An 18765-nucleotide genomic window follows, 5' to 3' on the forward strand; every position below is an offset into this window, starting at 1 on the left:
TTCAGAATGTATTAAATTTCAGCGCATGCACACCTGAAAAGTCGAAGTGCCGTTTCAATAAAAACGCTTGCAATATATGTAAGATTAAGTATACAGCACTTGGTTTAATGGAAGCAACGGTTGTGTTCATCTTTCAGAGCTTGCTACGTCCTCTTCAGAATCACAGCGCTCTGAAACAACACAGTGCGGTCAGTGACAGAATGCTTACGGCCAAGAGAGCATTTGGATAGAGCTGCGTTATTAGAAATGGTGGCAGTATTAATAGAGTGCACGGAATGCCTTACCATCAGCCTTCTAACCTCTAATCTCTTGTCTAGAGCACAAGTTTCAGTTCTGCCAAAGGCACCCTCCGTGTTATTTTTAAATAGACAACTATTCCCGAAACTAATCCAACATTGTATGTCAACTACACTTCACGAAAAAAGAATTTTTTTAAGGATTAAAACCTTCATACAAATCCAAACAATTATCAGTCTAGAAGCAGAGTACAGCGTGTATGCAACCCACAATTTTAAACCTAAAGTTTTCTCCCTTCTGCACGGCATTAGGATTACAGTTGGGCCTACTGCCAAATATCTTACCAAGTGCTCTGTGTCTATTAACTGTTCAACCCCAAAGGGCCAGGCATCTACGGAGATGATGGGAGCAGGAATCCGAATTTCAGGGCCAGGTTATTTACACGGATCCGTGTGGGTTCTATCAGCAAGGAAAGCATCCCAGAGAAGATACGGGGAATATTTAATCGTTTCCACATAGGAGCTTGCCAAAGAATGGTTAAAGCATATGAACAGGATTGGATTATTCATCCACCCACCCATTCATTCATTCACTCATTCATTTATGAAAGCATGCTTGTGCCAGTGGGGGAGAGGGGCACAGAGAATCGTAAGCAGGCTCCATGCTCAGAATAGAGCTTTACATGGGGCTCGATCTCATCACCATGAGATCATGACCTGAACCGAAATCAAGAGTTGGATGCTTAACCGACTGAGCCACGCAGGCACCCTGGAACTTTTAAATTAAGTGTAGTCACTGCCTATAATCTGTTATGTAACACAAATAAACTGCAGATTCACACACAGTTCTTTCTGGGAAAAAAAAGATGAATATATCATGCAGTTGTATACTGTGATGCTATTAAATAGCCATAAAAAATGCACGATGCTGAAGATTTAATTAAAAAAAATTTTTTTCAAGCTTATTTATTATTGAGAGACAGAGACAGAGCGTGAGCAGGGGAGGGGCAGAGAGAGAGGGAGACACAGAATCCAAAGCAAGCTCCAGGCTCCGAGCTGTCGGCACAGAGCCCGACGCGGGGCTCGAACTCACAAACCGCGAGATCGTGACCCGAGCCGAAGTCGGACGCTGAAACCGACTGAGCCACCCAGGCGCCCCTGAAGATTTAATTTTGAATCCAGAATAACACCTTAAGATCTGTGTGTCATAAAATGAGGAATGCTAGAAAGCAAGTAAGAAGGCAGGCGAGAGTGCACCTTAACTCTACTATCCAGCAAGGAAAAGCCAAAAACGTCACCACAGTCTACCAACGTTTGGTCTCTTTTCACATACTCTTCAACCTTATAATCTATTACTAAGAATGACAAAGTACCACTTGCTTTGCACATAAAAACGGGAGAAATAAAAGCGTGGCAGGCTGTGTGATACAGTTCTCGTGTTCATTGTAGGCTCACACTGATCCAGCTTCGGAAGCCTAAGCTACATCGAGAACTTTCTTCTGGAGTACTTTAAATGGTCTGTAACAGAGGTGCTTTATAAATTCCCTCGCTAAGAGGCGAGTTGAGAGATCTTTGCCTTTGTAACCAGTAATATATACAAACCCTCTGACCCTTGTGATCTAATGGCCAAGTGTGTGCAATGAAGTTATCCATCATAGGGGAATTGAGTTTTTGAAAGCTATGTTAGCATACTTTCTAAGGCTCGTTAAAACACTATTCTTGACCATTGTGTTTCTGTTGTCAAAATCAGTTTCCTTCTAAATTAAACAATTTGAAATACACTTGCTTTTCATCACGCATTTTTTGGAGACTAATCCCGCTTAGACAATGGAATGGCTATGCCGACTGAATTGTTTTTAATTCTGGCTTCCTTTCATTTCCACATTTTCTTAAGACTCGCTTAATTTACACAGTAAATATAGGCAATCTTCTTACGGATTCACAAACTTAAAAATAAATCTTGTCTCAGGTGGAACTAATGTTCTACACGTTTTGCTGAGAGCCAAGGTTCTAGAAGGGAAAGTAACCCACCTCCTGCATAAGCAGTTCAGTTTTTAAAGAAATAATTTACTGAATGGCTTTTGCTCACTTCAGTAGGTGGTAACAAGGCCTCCCTTACAAATATCCATAAAACACTTTACAGTCATTTATACCCCAAACTGGGAGAATACTGATTTTAGTTCTCAGGGCATTTTTACTCATACACTCTCATTAACCTACCTAGAATTTCATTTCTAGAATCAGCAGTTTTGACACTATCCAAGATATCACACCTCTGATGGAAGAAAAAAATAAAACAAAACACCAACTTCCGCTACCAGTTGGCCACCAACCTAACGGGCTTTTAGTATACGTGCTGCCGAAGCGAGCACAACCTAACGGGCTTTAAAATAACTTACAAATCAGCTGACTCTGGAGGACAAGCCCAAAATCCATAAGCAGAAGTTACATAAAACCGGAAGGAAGAACTCTGTAGAGAGGTAGGAAGGTCCCCAGTCGCCAGTAAAGTTAAGCCACCAATTCCCCGACAGGAGACTGATGCACTGGGTTAAGCGCTGGGCTCTCAACCACGATCCTAGGAATCTGGGAACTTGTTTCTTTCATTTATCTATCCTTCTTATCTCTCTCTCACTGCCAGCCAGCCCTGGTTTTTTTTCCTACTACATTCCCGATATGACCCCTTTCTCTCACCCCTCACCTTGGTGATTTCTCTGATCTTAAACCTCAGCATTTATTCCTCCATTTAATATCTTAAACATATACGAAAAGAAGGCCAGAATAAGATGAACAAAATCACTTTCTGTAAAGTGCTTGTAAATCAGGCTGCACGAGAGATAAAGATACACGTATGTAATATCATATATACAAGTGTATGTAGATTATAAAATTTCATACTTGCTAATTCACATATAAATATAAAACTACATAATATCTGTGCGTTATCACAGCAAAGTACGAGATGTGGGGCAGCTAGCCCAGCCCAGGGACTGAGGGACGTTCTCACAGAAGAATAGTGTTGATGGTAAGATCTGAAGAATGAGTGTGTGTTCGCTAAAGGTAACGTTTGGTTCTCTCTCTCCTTCGAAGACTTCCAAACGTTCAAACCCTCTGAAGCTTCATCTTTCCTTCAGACAACTGTTTTCCTTTATCAACTACCCTTAATGCTCTTGCCTGAAGAACTCTGCTTTCCTTGACCTCTTTGCTGAGAGGAGAAAGCCGTATTGTCTTCTTCCAATGCTCTGGTTTGCATATTTTTTAAAATCTGGGATTTATCTGGCTTTACCGGCCACTAGAATAAAAGCCACAGGGAACATTCGCTAGAAGATCTGCCCAGGTCATGCTGTGCTTCTGGAAATCCTGGAAGAGGTCTAGGGTGGAGATGAAGCAATGAGAGGAATAAAAAACAAAAAAAGATCAGTTTTCACTTGTAGGATTACATTAGTCGGGACTTGTCTCTCCTCTTCACCTGTCTTGTCCTCCTAGCCTACCCTGGGGACGGTCCAGAGCCAAGAGAAAACAGTCTTCAACCCAAATGTCTTTATCCAAGATGGCAAAAACAACAGCAGTGGCGGTAACATTACCTAATGTCATCAGGCTGAATTGGTGTACCTAAAAATTAGGATTCCCAGTCAACTGTCTCCCTTCTGTGCTGGGTTTGGGAACCTTGACCAGCTAAGAGTTTTCCAGAGGGAGGGCTCAGCTGAAGAAAACCGCTCTTGGGAATCATTTCTCTAGTGGCTGAGCAGCTTAAATCCTCACGTTGAATCCGGAGTTTAGATTCAATTCAAGAGAACATGGCCAGCTCAGCCAAAGATAAGAAAGGGGTCACTGGAATCAGAGAATGGCCGGCACGGAAGGAACAAACATTACAGGTGTGCTGGGAGACTGACTGACTGCCAGCTCTTGGGCAGATTTCTGCCAACCTCCTCTCCACACGCCCACACAGGTTCTTAGAAAGTGAACCAATGTGGAACCGTGACTCCTACAAGGGCCTCTGAAACCCAGAAGAATGGCTATGATACAGTTTCATTCAGGTCCACCAGCATTTATTGAGTGACTACTGTGTGCCAGGTACCGCACTGAATTCATAGCTGGGAAGATGAATCAGGGCTCTCAGCCCTGAGGGTCCCCTCAGGTCATGAATCATCTAGAAGCAGATTAGGTGAATACCAAGAAACGAGGGAGATTATCTAAGTCAACACACAGAGATCACCTCCTAACTATGTATACCTTGTTTTTAAAGAACATATTTTTGAGCGTAGGAAGTCCTAAACTCTTCACTAACTTAAGGGATTCACGTCAGGAAAATTCCACTAACTTCACAAAATAAGACATATCTTCAGTGGCCAACATGGATCACAACAATCACAACTATGTTTGCATCTTGAAATAAGATACAATGGGTTAATGGACGACAACTGCTTGAGCACCTTATTTAAGCGAGTATGTTACAATGTTCTAAAATAAGTCTTCTACGCATGCCTGGATTCACAGGGGAAGTTGCACATATACTTAGAAGACTGGTTATGAAATAGGTATCAGGAGAATTAAATTTGAGATGATCCATGTTTCCCCTCATGTAATCACAGCAGAAAGTACAGCATTCCAAAGCATTCCAAGAAAATATACTCCTTAAAAGAAATTTCCCATCCCACATTTAGACTTAACATTCCCCCCAAATGGTGAGTGAATTCTTCTAGCAAGGCAATCATCTGCCCACCTGCTTGGCCTGTAAAACACATTCAAAACCCAAAACCACTATCTCTGCGTTTTGGGATTCCATCGCCCCTAACAAGACATACCTGGACACAGAATCACTAAGTTTAACGTCAATCCAAAGAGGTTAAGGTGAGTTAGAAGTTCCTGCAAATTAGCATTTATGTGAGTTTCCTGAGTTTCTCATTTGCCTTCTAAGTGACTCTGTGTGACAAATACTTTGCATAGGCTATTTCTCATTTACCAGGTGCCAGGACAGGGAATGGGATTGGGGAGCGTGTGGAACAACCAGTTCTGATTTGCACATCAACAACGTGTGTCAAATATTCTCTAGCCCCCAAGAAGTTAGAGGTACATAAGGTCCATTCTAGGACAATCCAATTACTCAATCCCCATGCATTTCTTTTTTTCTCTTAGTTCTAGTCGAATTCCCTATGGAAGGGTGCCTGGGTGGCTGAGTAGGTTGAGCGTCCAACTTTGGCTCAGGTCATGATCTCAGGGTTTGTGGGTTCAAGCCCCACGTCAGGCTCTGTGCTCTGTGCTGACAGCTCAGAGCCCGGGGCCTGCTTCGGATTCTGTGTCTCCCTCTCTCTCTGCCCCTCCCCTGCTCATGCTCCGTCTCTCTCTCTGTCAAAAATAAACAAACATTGAAAAAAAAATTTTTTAAAGAATTCCCTATGGAAAAGATTTCAAAGCTATAAACATTTCCAAAGAACAACAGAGAACAAAAATCTGATCCAGCAGGAGATGTTATGTGGAAAAGAGGGTTATCCAGTGTTTTCCCAAAAGAAAACAATGCCATTAATCACAGGCGAAATGCCATAACTAGAGTTTACAATGCATTTTCAAGTTGTTTGCAATCTCTTCTAATACAACCTTGCCTTTCCAATTGTTCACATCTACTTTTCACTTCTCTAGTGCCAACTTAGAAAAAGAAAACAATAAAAAAAAAATCAGACAGTATATATATCACCAGTCCTTATAATTTTCATCCAAGCTATATATCCATTTGGCTACATTTTCCACTGTTTGCTTGGAACAAACACTAAAACGCCTCCATAGGTGGCAGGACAGGGCTTTTCTCAGATTTGGATGAACGTGGCCATATTCTGGTATTGAAAAGATTCTCTCAAGTGATCGATCAAGGAAGAAGTGGAACACTTTTTCCTCTTTCTCGACTTCTGGCAGGTTTGAATACCTGAAAAGAATGATCTAGCTGGGGAGGAGAGGCCCAAGACACAACAGGGCTTGAAAAAGATGCGTCCATTTTTGATAATGGTAATCAGCAAGGTAAATCATCTAGAGATACAATGTACAACAGGATGACTATAGTTAATGCTGCTACATAGTATATTTGAAAGTTGCCAGGAAGGAAGGAAGGAAGGAAAAAAGAAAACTTGTGCTGTCCATCCTCAACTGAAAAGCAACTCCCTCTAGAAGATGCTCTCAGACAGTTGTGTTTTTCTCACACACGTAGAGCTTTTCATTCTAGACCCCAGAAGCCAAACTCTTTGGTCTTCCTTAATTCCCCGATTTTGTCATTCAAGATATGTTGGGTACAGTAGAGAGAGCCACCAATTTCAAAATCAGAATGACCTGGTTTGATTCCTGGCCTGGGCACTCCATAAGTGTGTGACCCTCAGCAAACCCTCAGGGTTTCAATCTGTAAAGAGCAAAGTTAAAAGTGCGCTTGTTGGACGGTTGTGATGAAGTTCACCTGACTGCCAGATGTAGAGCCTGCGCCTGGGAGGGCCTTAGTCCACGCATCGTCCCCCTCCCCCTCCCCCTCCCCCAGGGCATGGGACATCTGCCTTTGGGGGTCAAACACACATCAGGGTCCTTCCCTGTGCTCCAGTCTCATTAGGAAAAAACTCCAAGTCTTTGAGGTTTCCGGGACCTCAAAGGTGCACAGAGAAGTAGACACTTAATTCCTGGAAGCAATCTGGCAGAGGGCAGCCCCGGCTTTTTCAGAGGACCTGTTAGAATCACAGCGCTGGTGTGGCTCACCCGTCCTTCTCCGTAATCTGCATTACGGAAAGTCACAGACAGGAAAGCAGTTTGGAAACTCACCCCAAGTCATGTTCTTAGCAAACAAACCAACATCATGTCCTCACTGGCTTTCGGGATCCTTTCTTGACCTGCGTGTTTTGGAGGGGCCTTGCATCCCCAAGATAAGAATACCCACACGATTAAAATCCCGTCTCAGTGGAGACTTGACTGGAGTCTGCCACATGCAGGAGTGGAATCTCCCGAGGCCGCTTCAGGCTCGAGTAGCGGTGGCGTCTCACATTCTTTGGAGATGGCAAACCTCCAAGGAGAGATAGTTTTGACAGAAGGGAAAGACCAGCACATTCTCATCCACGCTCTTTCCCTTCTCCCCTTTTCATTTAGGCTGTAAGGCATGGGGGCGGGGGGAGGGGGCTGGGGAGTCAGCCACATCAGACCAGAATAATCCCAGCTTTACTTACCACTTCTGTGTGCTTCAGAATTTAATTTATGGAAGCCTCGGGTCCCTCGTATTTAAAGGGACTGTGCCTGCCTCTCAGGACGGAGTCAAATCACAGATACGTATCCAAGCGCCCGACAATCCACAGGGGTTAGGTTCCTCCTTTCTCCCTTCCTCAAGGGGTGCAGCCCCACCCCATCCTCCAGAAGGTGTTCCATCAGAGACCCCGTGATACAAGTCAGAGAAGTTCAGAGCCGCCCCCACTCCGAATCTGAGGGTCGGCTGTGCTTTCTCGCTGGTATCACGGTATTCGTGAGAGGCCAGCAGCCCCAACACTGTGTCACCTGTGTTCGCTAATCGTACAATGGAGGACTCGGAAGCTCTTGGAAAAGCTGTCTCAACCCAGGAGACCATTCAGACGGTCAAGGCATCCTTCACTAGTATTTTCTTGGCCAAACGCCAGCCTCGATGTCTAGACGGAAGAGAGAAAGCTAACCGAGCTAACAGTGGCGTGGCAGGTTGACAACCGTGGCCGCAGTGTTGTGTAGCTGCTCCCTCCGAGACAGGCGCCCGTCTCCTCGCCCCGCGACTCTGGGTCAGGACCTGCTCTTGACCAACCCAATGTGGCAGAGTGGTGTCGCAGGAGTTGCAAAGTCCAGGCCTCAAAGGGCCTCGAGGCTTCCACGGACACCCTCTTGCATCCCCCCCCACCATGTAAAGAAGCCTGGGCTCTACTACCGAATGGCAAAAGACCACATGTGGAGGGAGGCCCGGTCATAGCCAGTGCCAAGGTCCTGGTCGAAATGCCAGGGGGCTGCAGCTGCGTGAGGGATCCAGAGAGGAGACCCCAGAAACATCGGTCAGCCAAGCCCAGCCCAAATTCCTAACCCAGAGACTCATGGAGGCGTAATGAATTACTCTTGAAGGCCGTGGACTTTTGGGCCAGCCCATTACACAGTAATAGATGATGGATACAACTGTTACCATGACTCAGCCCCGCAGAAGCAGTGATTCAGTAGCGGGGAAAGAACATGTTCTGTATTTGAACTTGGTATCCAAGTGGAGCACACCTAACACGAGGCCTCGAATGCCTCATGGAGCCTTTCCCCCTCGGGTTCTTGGGGTTTCACGAGAAAGTTTCCGGCACGTCGTGCCATACCACAGGAGGCCAGCCCTGTTTCCAGCCACGCAGCCACTCTTCTCAGCAATGGGGACAGACCCCCAGGCACAGCACGAGAGTCAGCAGAACCAACAAGGAGGATTCAGCCACCCAAGTGGGGGACCCTGACCCCAGCAAAGGAAGTACAGACACAGCAGGTCAGTTACAGAGGGCGGAGGGCCAGAGGGCTGGCCCGAGGTACACGGGTGCCCAGGACGCCTTTCAAAAGGACTCTGTGGACGTTTACCAATATTTAGAGAGAGGAAAGGTTGAGCGCTCCGTCGGGGAGCAGAGAATGACGACTACTAGCTCTATTGTCCGCACCTGCCACTCAGTGCCGGCTCCAAACTCACGTATCCCACCCGGAAACCAGACCCGCTTTCCTCAGAAGGCACTTCAGCCACTTCTGCTGGTTACTTGCCCCCAAGCTTTACCCTGATATTCCTCCTGCCACGCTGCTGACGCATACTGTTCCTAGCAGAAATTCTGAGAAATCGTTTCCTCTACCTCGCGATGACCTAGAACCTTTCACAGATCGGCACCTGGGCCTCCCAGGTGGCCAGGCCTCTCAAATCAGCCCCGAGGACGGTGGCTCTCAAAGTGTGGTCTCTGGATTAGAGGCATCGGCAACGCTTGGGAACTTGTTGGAAACGCAAATTCTCGGCCCCGCCCCAGACGCGCTGAATCAGAAACTCTGGGGTGGGGCCCAGCACTCTAGGGTAACGAGCTTTCCAGGTGATTCGAGGGATGACAAAAATAGGGAGGCTCTTAACCTCGGCCGGCCACGGGAGCTTTCAAAATTACTGATGCCCGGGTCCCACGGGAGAGAGCGTGATTGAATTGGTAAGGGGTGCAGCCAGGACAAGAGGATGTTTAAAAGCTCCCCAGATGATTCTAACGTAGAGCCAACGTCGGGGACCATGTCCGTAGCAAGAGGCAAAGGGTTCCACAGAAACCAACTGGCGGACTAGTCACTGATCAGGATTTTGCTACAAAGGTGGCCTGGAGTTTAAATGACTCCAAAAGCCGAGGCTTTTCATTTATACAAGGTTCACTTCAGGCCCCTTTCCACAGAAGCATCTGATCATTGTGATAGCTTTGCTGGCGTGGACCGCATGGGTGGGTCTGTAGCTTGAAAGGAAACCCACTCATGCTCCAGCAGTTAAATAGAAGGCTAGAAACCAGGCGGAGAGAAAGTGCCCGTAAGCACCGTGGCAGTCTGCGAAAAGACAAAAGCGTTTGCCAAGATGTACGATACGAAACAAGGAAGAACATGAGCGTAAAACACGTTACATTTCAAGCCAGCAAGAAGCACACACAAAAACCTCTCATCAATAGTAGCACGACACAGTGAGACAGGGACACCTCCGTGACAACAAAGATTCCGGAGAAGGACACATGCCTTCGGGGCTTGGGATCACCAGGTGACTTTGTTCTGAAAGCAAATGCTTCGTGCAGCTTTCATTTATGACTGAAACCCATCTATTTCATGCCATTTTTGCTATTTTGCACCAAGTCCGCATTTTCTAAGAACCTGATCTTGCCACCCATGGTTTGGTGGTTAACGATGGTCTTCTTCAAGACGACGACCTCTGTTTACTTCGATTATAGGTCCAAGCCAAGTCTAAGATCTCATAAAAAGAGCCTCAAAGTAGGACACAGGTGTCCCAGCAGAAGAAAGGGCACAAGAACAATGCAGGAGCCAGAAGAGGCTCCCAGCTGGCCCCCCATCTAGTCCCTTAGCCACATAGGTCAAAGGTCGAGGCTGTAGACGAAGAGGAATTAGATCCGGACATCACTTTTTAATGTGCTTCTCAGTTTTTACTGTGCAAACAAAACATCAGTGGACTTTATTAAAAGACAGACTCTCTGATGCATGAAATTCCCAAGGGATGCTGCTGTTGCTGGACCACGGACCACACTCTGAGAAGCTGGTTTTGGATAATCTGGGGGGCACGTGCAAAGTGTGGGGCCAGAGAGGGAGGAAAGGGGGCACCACTGTGGTCCCAGCCCAGGAGATGCAGGTTTCTAAGAACATGTCTCACATCTACCTAGCACAGTGGTCCTGGCAGGAACCGATTTACGCGGAGGGTTGAAGAGAACCTATTCTATGGAAAGGGGAATTCAGGCCGACGAGCCTGATCCAGTGGGTCAGTGGAAACATAATGTCAGTTCTGCGTGTGGCCAGGTCTCTCTTTGGGTTTGTATCACAGCCCAGGACCATGGACTCAGCTTGGAGTCTACGGATGAATGAGGAAGTCAAACCATAAAATAGGAGAGCACGGTTGTTCCAAACAATTGTAGAATATACTGGAGGGCAAAGCCTCAGTGCTGGGTACCGCACCCACAGAGGCTAAGACAGAACTTCTGTGTGGACTGAAACCCGGCTTTGGTAGCTCAGAGCACCCAGGGAGGCACCAGGACGAAACGGGAGGGGATTACAGGAGATAGGCATCTTGGAGAGTTGACAATCAGAGCCCATTTCCTCCATCTTAGTCACACTCACTTACTATGACATCATCATTGCAGACAACATTATCTCTTGAGAACAGTCCCTCTAAGGAATCCATGGGAGCCGAGGCCGGTTAGACAGGCAGAAGTACGTTAATGTACTGGAATGAGTTCACGTCTGGCCCTGAGAGATTTCGTCTTTGAAATGGCAGGGTGGCTACATCTTTCCTGGATTCCAATACTTACTGAGGGCCCCCATACCAGGCATTACACTAGGCGCCAAAGAAAAGGGAACAAGGGGACAGACACGTAAGCGGAACAGTAATAATGCAGGTGAGAACAGCTGTGTGTGGGGGGGGGCTATCTAGGGGTCGCAGAGAGGAGCGTGCATCCAGGAGCAGAAGGAACCATAAATTCTGTCTGCAGCTCTAAGGAAAAGCTCAAAGAGATGGTGATTTCTGAGCTCTTGAAGGACTTCGAAGGCAGGGGAGGAGGCCATGCAGAGACAGGGAAAGGGTGTTGCAGGCAAACAGCATGAATGCAGAGTGATGAATGCACGAGGCCCACGTTAAGAAAGGTGGGTCATTTATTTGAGTGGGCAAGGCTGCGTGTAGCCGGGTCACGGGGGGGGGGGGCTGTGGAGGGAAGTGGTGAGAGATGAAGCCAGTAAGGGAGGCTGTAACTGTTTTAGCCACAGCAGTTCAAAAGAAGGGTTCTAACAGCTCACAAGGAAAATCGACTCACTCACCAGATCTATCCGTGTACTAGCAAGCAGCCATAATTTTGATATTCCTTTTTTTTTTAAATGTTCATTTTGAGAGAGAGTGAGGGTGCAAGCAGGGGAGGGGCAGAGAGAGAATGAATCCCAAGCAGGCTCCGTGCTGTGAGCACAGAGCCCAAGGAGGGGCTCCATCTCGAGAACCGTGAGATCATGACCTGAGCCAAAATCAAGAGTTGGCTGCTTAACCGACGGAGCCACCCAGACGCCCCATAATTTTGATATCTTCACCTAAATCCCTTCCTTAAGAAGATAGGAGAAAATTTCATTTTCAAAAAACAGATGCCAGCGCTTAAAAAGAAACGTTAGCACTATAAAAATGTCATTCAACTAACATCTGAACATCTCTACTCCGCTTGGGGTGGAGGAAACACAGAAATGAAGAAATGTGATCTTTACTGTGAACGTCAGGTTCCGTTCCTGGGTCTGCCACTAGCCAGCTGACTTGGGGGGTGGTGGGGGGGGCGGGAACACTGAACTGTTCTGGGTGGGTTTTCTCATCTCTGAAACGAGCAGGTTGGATCTACGAGGTTCAACACCTAGCTCTCACCATGCATGTGTCTGAGAGACAAGATCAGATCTCGCAAGGAGCTCAAAATCAAGGAAAGGAGCAATCATCAGATATGACCCTCAGGCATCCAGCTTACCGAGACTGATGGGAAATCCCCAGGAATTCTTGACATCCCCCCACATCCGCCCCAGCAGCAATGCAGGAAATCTAGTCCACTATCTTCAGCAGACTCAATGGAACCATTTCCTTAATGAAACCCCCCTGCAGTCCCAGATGCTAAGCCAGAGGCTTTCCTTTCAATCCCTCCCTCAATTACCCCATTCCTCCCGTTTCCTTCCCCTCCCTCAATCTGGTATAAAATCCAGTAATCTCATCAGCAGCATGCAATTTCCAAGGCACCCAAGTGTGTGAGGAATCAACAGTGATCCTGGAAAGCATTTGGCAGATCTTGTCATTCCTTACAAGCCTCACTAGTATCCTAAGACCAGTGGGATGGAATGGACTATCCTGTTCTATTAATTATTTAAAGCAATGCAACAGATGCTTTTAATGCTTTCAACCATTGCTGATAACAAATTCCTAATAACGTATGTGTTGTTTCACAGGTCCTTCCTCTCCTGTCCACAATGACAAGCACTCTGCAAGGTGATGTTGACTTGATATCCCATCAACTCCGGACCACGCAACTGAACCTAAGGCCAATGAGCTTTGCGTTTAACACCCAAGTGCGAAGAGTTTCTTTCACTTTCTCTCCACTCTTATGCCCGCTCACATACACATCTCAGTTTAAAGCACCACAGAAGCTACTTACTTTGTTATTTGTTCCTGCTTTGCAGAACTTCCTAAACCCGAGTAAACATCAGAGACAACCAAGCAATATGTTGGATAACCTTCCTCAAGGACGTTGCTTTTTTTTTTTTGTCACTATAAAACCAATTGTTTGCAACATATTTTCAACTGCCCTATTACATGCATTCAAAGTAGATGTAGAATGACTCAACAGTCTTTGGTAAGGAGAACAAAGTGATTATTTAGTTTGTTCTAAAAAAAAAAATTACACAAAATAGGTCCAATTTTTACATAGAGGTTTGGTATCCCTGTTGAAATCTGAAATTTTTAGAAAAAAGTTATCTTTGAATCAAGTCAGTGAGAATGTTTTAAAAACCAAGAGATTCTTCCAAGTTTAAAATGACCGACCTCCTTAAAAGAGGTAATGTAACCAGAGTTAGAAAGTAGAGTTTGCTTCAGAGTTACACATTCTGCTTGTAAAAAGCAAAATAAGCCCATGACTATGACTGGTTCAGACAGCCTCTAACAGGTTAGCTCTTGCAACCCATTAAAGGCCAAGTTAACCAGCTGGTAGATGAAAAAGCAAATGCAGGGTGATTACTGATAGCAGGTGAAAGCCAGCTCATCATTATAGCTGCGGCTCTGACATCACAGGACTTATCATCCATTCTATATGCAAATATAAAAGGGAGAGAGAAAAAGACACCACTGTTCAGTCTATTTCTTGGCATCATTCGCTGAGTCTTGAAGAATCCGAAAGGGGCCTTGAAATAGGCATCTATTCTAACTTCTGACTTTCAAATATGAAAACAACCCACTTAGTGATCCCTAGAAAAGAAACTGGCTAGCCTGTCCTAGAACTTCCAACAGGGAAAGAAAAAAACCTCAAAATAATAAATAAATAAATAAGGTAAAAATATGAACGAAACTAGAGCAGGTGACCACCTACATTTCATCTGCAACACAATCCATCAAGTGGAAAACTCCCTTCGTGGACTGCCCAAGGTGATAATTGACATTTCAAATATGCAATATGGAAAACACTACCAAAAAAGCGTGATTTCCTAAACCTGTGAGAAAACAACAAAAACTGTCGTGTCAAATTAGCTTCATTATGAAAGGTTCATGGCATTCTATTTGGAAATGAGTATTCTACTCATGCACAATTTTAACTTTGTATTACTAATGCAGATTTCCCTCACAAGATTCATTAAGGGATGCATTTGCAATTCGAGCAAATTGTGAATATCAGTCGCTCAAAATCTCAAGAAAAATGGGGGCAGATAAAAAAGGGTTTGTGTCCTTAATCATGGACATTGTGCCTTAAAAGTAAGAAAATGAGACTTTGAGCCAGAGTAAGGGAGGTACTCTTTGTAGAGGGAAAGACTGCAACATAGAGGACTTGAAAATACTTGAATTACTGTTACCCTTTTCTTTCTCAGGACATTTGGAAGAAGGTAAATGTAATCTTTAGGGGGAAATACATTATCTTTTTGTCTGACTGCGCCTCTGGTTATTTTATACCTCGGCGCACGCACACATACTCACACACATGCACAAAATATTACTAACTCACAAATACTCAAGGGCTATACGGCACCTGAAGATGAACAGACTCCTGGTAAACCCCGGGGGGGTGGGGGGGGGGCAGAAACTTGGCCTCTTTCTGGACACCACTCCCCAGAGAAGCAGCCCCTCTCCGGAAAACTTGAAAACTCCTGATGCAATTTACAAAGCAGGCAGCTGATTGTTTTACTGTGAGCCCACTGGGTCAACCAGTCGAGAAGCTTGTGGTTTACAAAGCCATGCTTCGACAATTACTCGCCCCAACCACTGAAACAACACTCCTTAAACCAGCAGGTAGAGGAGTTCTCACATGGCTAATGTTTTGTCTCGCTTTCTTGCTATAACGCATAGACATTTTTTTAAATAACAAAAGACTTCCAAGATGTCTGCCTGGTTTAAGTAAAATAAAATCTGAACTCTCCAGAGACTCTTAACCAGGTTTCTGAAAATCTATCAATCTAACTTGCTCCTAATCACGAACAGAACTATATACTTCACTGGTCAACCACGGTTTTGAAACAGAAGTAAAGATGTGCCATGTGTGATGCAGAAAAGCCAATGAAACATAAACTTCTCCCTCCATTTTTTGGATTCGCAGGGATTTACCCAGATTTACCTTTCTGTAACAGGTGAATGGACTTCAGACGTTAAGTGCTCGAACAACTATACTTCAATATAAGTGACTTTTCAAAACAAAAAACAATACTTTTGAAATAGAAAAGCAGTATTTCATTTAACACAGTTATGTTAGCGACTTTCCCAACTTATAGAGAGTTCTCAGACATCAGGACTTCGCCTTGACTCTCAGTCTAATACTTTCACCAACCTAATTGGAACTGTTACTGGTTATTTAGAAACCGACGATCTAATTAGTCCTTCCCACCGAGAGAGAGAATATTTTTTAAGTTACTGCCTTTTGGGTTTAACAAGCATTTAAAAAAAGGATGCTCAACCCTACCTTTTCCTTCCCTGGAATCACTGCAATACCTTTTTTGATGCTACTGTTTTTTATTTCATAGTTTACCTTTTCTCTAGGATGCTGAAAAGAAAAAGAGCCCGTGGCTCTCTGCCCCCACCCCCCACCCCCCACGCCGGAGGGTCTGAACCAGTGGCTCGGCCTCTCCGCCCCTCTGGGCAGCAAAGGCGAGTCCAGGCCCCTACGTCCGCTCGGGCTTTGACGCCTTGGTGGGGGGCGACCTCCACACTCACAGCGGCATGACCTCGTGGGTCCCAACGGGTCGGCCGCGGGCATCCTTAACTCCCGGCAAAGGGGCGGACCTCGCCAATGCCTCCAACCGCACCTTTCGGTCCAAATCGTCCTCCCTCTGTTCTCTCGGGATTTAAAGGCTAGGCTCGCAATTCCGAAACGTAACGGGATTCGGGTTCTCGACGGCCCTGGTCGGTCAGGTTCACTCAGGTCGGCGACCTGGGGCTGCGCCCGCGGCGGAGGCCCCACCCGGTGGCTGCGCGCCGCGCGCTCGGGGCCCGGCGATAGGAGTGGAAGCCGGGAGGAGTGGAAGCTGGTGGAACGTTCCCGGGGCCGTTCGCGCCCGGGGACCCGAAGTGGGCCCAAGGGCACCAGCTTTTGCCGTCTCCCGGGATCTGTCCGCTCGCGGCTGGCACGCGACCCCCTCCGAGCGGGCTCTCCTCCTCCCCTCCGGAGGTGCGACGCAGTAGCCGGTGCCCAACATCGCCAACGCCCGGGCCTCAGCCCAGCCCCCGGGCAGACTCGCGGGCGTTCCGGGAGCCGCTGCTCCGGGCTCCGATGGGCCCTGCCGACCCCCCGCCGGGCCGCCTGGGAGCAGGCTGTTGGGGGGGGGGGGGTCAGGCAGGTCCGAGCGCGCGGCGCTCCCCGAGCCCGGAGCCTGGGCGGGGAGACCCGACCCGGGAGCCGGGCGGAGAGGATCGGCGACTGCAGCGGCCGCAAAGGGGCGCGGACCCCTGCGCGGTGCCAGCGGCCCCCCGCCAGCCGCTCTCCTCTCCCAGGCGCCCGTCCCGCCTGCCCGGCGGAAGGGAAGGGCGCCGCGGCCCCCAGGCGTGCCCGCCGCCACCGGCGTCTCAGGTTCCCCCGGCGGGGCTCGCTCCCCCGGGCTGCAGCCTCACCTCCCCGCGGGCACCCGGCCCCGGCCCCCAGGGTGCGCCCGCCTGCCGCCCCACCCCAGCCCCGCGCGGGCCTCCGGCCGCGGCCCCGCCTCACCTGTAAGCAGCAGACCGCCGAGCAGCGCGCACAGCAGGACCCCGGCGTCCCGGCAGCTGCCCATGGTGAGCGCGACGCGGCCTGCTCGCCCGGTCCCCGCGCGGCTCGCGGGCCACGGACCCAGCCGCGCGGATCTGTCGTGTCGCACTCCGGTCCTCCGCCCCGAGAGCCCCTGTCCGGCTCCGGCCGGGGAGACCACCACGTCCGCGGGTAATCCTCGCAGCTCGGCGTCCCCTGGCCGCTGCGCTCCAGTCCCGGAGCCCGCTCCGAGCCGCCGCCGCCGCCGCCGGGGAGTGTCCGTCCCGAGCGCTCCGAGCCTTCTGCGGACCTCGATTAGAAGGAGCCGAGGGCGGGGGCGATTTATAAACTTTCCCCAGCCCACTTCCTACCCCGGCACCTCCTTCCAGTGACGTCAAGGGGTCCCCCACCCCTCATCCGCCTCCCCACCTACCCTCTTCCTCCGGGACCCGATTCCCTGCGGCTCCCGAGGGGGGCGGGGGCCGCCGGGGGGCGGGCAGCCGGGGGCCGAGCGCGCGTCGGGACGGCGTGCGAGTGCTCGCGGGGAGGCGGCCGCGGCAGGTTCAGGGTCCTTGCTCCCGTCCCTCCGGCCCCGGTCCCCTCCTCCTTCCCTTAGCGCTCAGGAAATCCTTGCAGCCTCCCTCCCTCCTCTCGGCTTACTCAGCCCTGGGGGCCGCCCGGAGCTGGGAAGGGGGACGGGGCTGGAGCTCCGCCGGCCGGCCGGCCCCGGGGGCGGAAAGTCCGATCCGTGGGAAGCTGGCCGCGCCTCCGCGACGGTGTCCTTGGCACGGAGGAGCGAGGCGCAGTCCGGCTCCCTCCTCTTCCTTGTTCTTCCCGCCCTCTCTAGCCGCCCCAGGCCCCCCTGCATGTCCCCAGGCGTCTAGGAAGGCGCCGGAGACCCTCGGGCCCGAGGGACTGGACCGGGAGCATCCGAGGGGACCGGACGCTGGCCCGGCATCTTCGGGAAGACGGAGAGAGCCCTCTCCGATCCCTGGGGAGTGCGTCTGTGTCTTTTTCGGCCGCAGGGATGCACCCGCCCAAGTCATTTCCTAAACCCCTCGCTTCCTAGAAGCAAAACAAGGAATAACATCATGGCACCTTTTTAAAAGCTGAGGCGTGAAACTGCTCCTGCAACCCGTGTGGGCCGAGCACTTGGGCTTTATTTCCTAAACGCTCGAGAAAAAAAAAAAAAAAATCTTTCCGATGGCAGCTTGCTCCGCCAGATGAGTGACTGCGGCTTTTGGAGCAAAACCCGACATTAACTCGAGGCACCAGATCATTTGCCATGACACCAATTATGTCCCCATTACCTCCAAGGCCGGCCGAAATCGCCCCACACTCTACGGAACGGCCGGGTCTTGTCTTTGTAGATGCCGCTGGTTGGTTCTGGTTGGTTCTATCGGAACCTGCCAGAGAGCCGGTCTTGGTAAAAGGGACTGTGGTGGCTCCTCAACGGGGACCAGCGACTCCTTCAGTAGGACTGGACTACCTCCCCTCCTGGGAAGGTTGGGCAAGCCGAGGTTGCCACACCTATGGGCGGCCGAGCGAGGACAGGTCCCCGGACACCCGCCGCCCTGGGTGCAGAAATCGCTCAAAGCCGCACCTGGCGAGCCGCAGTCCCTGGTGGTTCGGAAGAAAGAAAGACGGCGTGGAGTCACAGCTCGGTGCCAGCCTCACCAGCCCCTTCTGTGTTTCCAATGTTCCTCACCGCTCTCCCCGGCTCCTTTTTTTTTTTTTTTTTTTTTCCCCCTCTGCCTCGCCCAAGCCCGACTCCTGGAAAACCACGGATTATTCATTGCGTGAGCAGTTAATAAATACGGATTGCTGGAAGTTGACCCCTGATCCTTCTGCAACAAGTCTCCCAGCCCTGGTCCCAGTCCTGGACACACTGGGAGAGC

The 18765-nt window shown here is 49.0% G+C and overlaps 1 protein-coding gene and 1 long non-coding RNA gene across 3 annotated transcripts in view; one reads left to right on the forward strand and one right to left on the reverse strand.

Moving 5' to 3' along the window:
- The window catches only part of FLT1 (fms related receptor tyrosine kinase 1), a 171589-nt gene extending 154581 nt beyond the window's left edge, over positions 1-17008 (reverse strand). For both annotated transcript variants that reach the window (XM_042988867.1, XM_042988930.1), the window contains exon 1: positions 16850-17008. In XM_042988867.1, coding sequence (XP_042844801.1) covers positions 16850-16913 — 64 coding nt within the window. In that variant the 5' untranslated portion in view covers positions 16914-17008. The remainder of the gene's footprint in view (positions 1-16849) is intronic.
- Positions 11106-13245, forward strand: LOC122239642. The gene is made up of 2 exons (XR_006218955.1): positions 11106-11341; positions 12903-13245. It is a non-coding gene; the product is annotated as an uncharacterized LOC122239642 (long non-coding RNA).
- Positions 17009-18765: the final 1757 nt, after the last annotated feature.

Source organism: Panthera tigris, chromosome A1 (assembly GCF_018350195.1).
Source record: "Panthera tigris isolate Pti1 chromosome A1, P.tigris_Pti1_mat1.1, whole genome shotgun sequence".
In the NCBI taxonomy this organism is placed as follows: domain Eukaryota; kingdom Metazoa; phylum Chordata; class Mammalia; order Carnivora; family Felidae; genus Panthera; species Panthera tigris.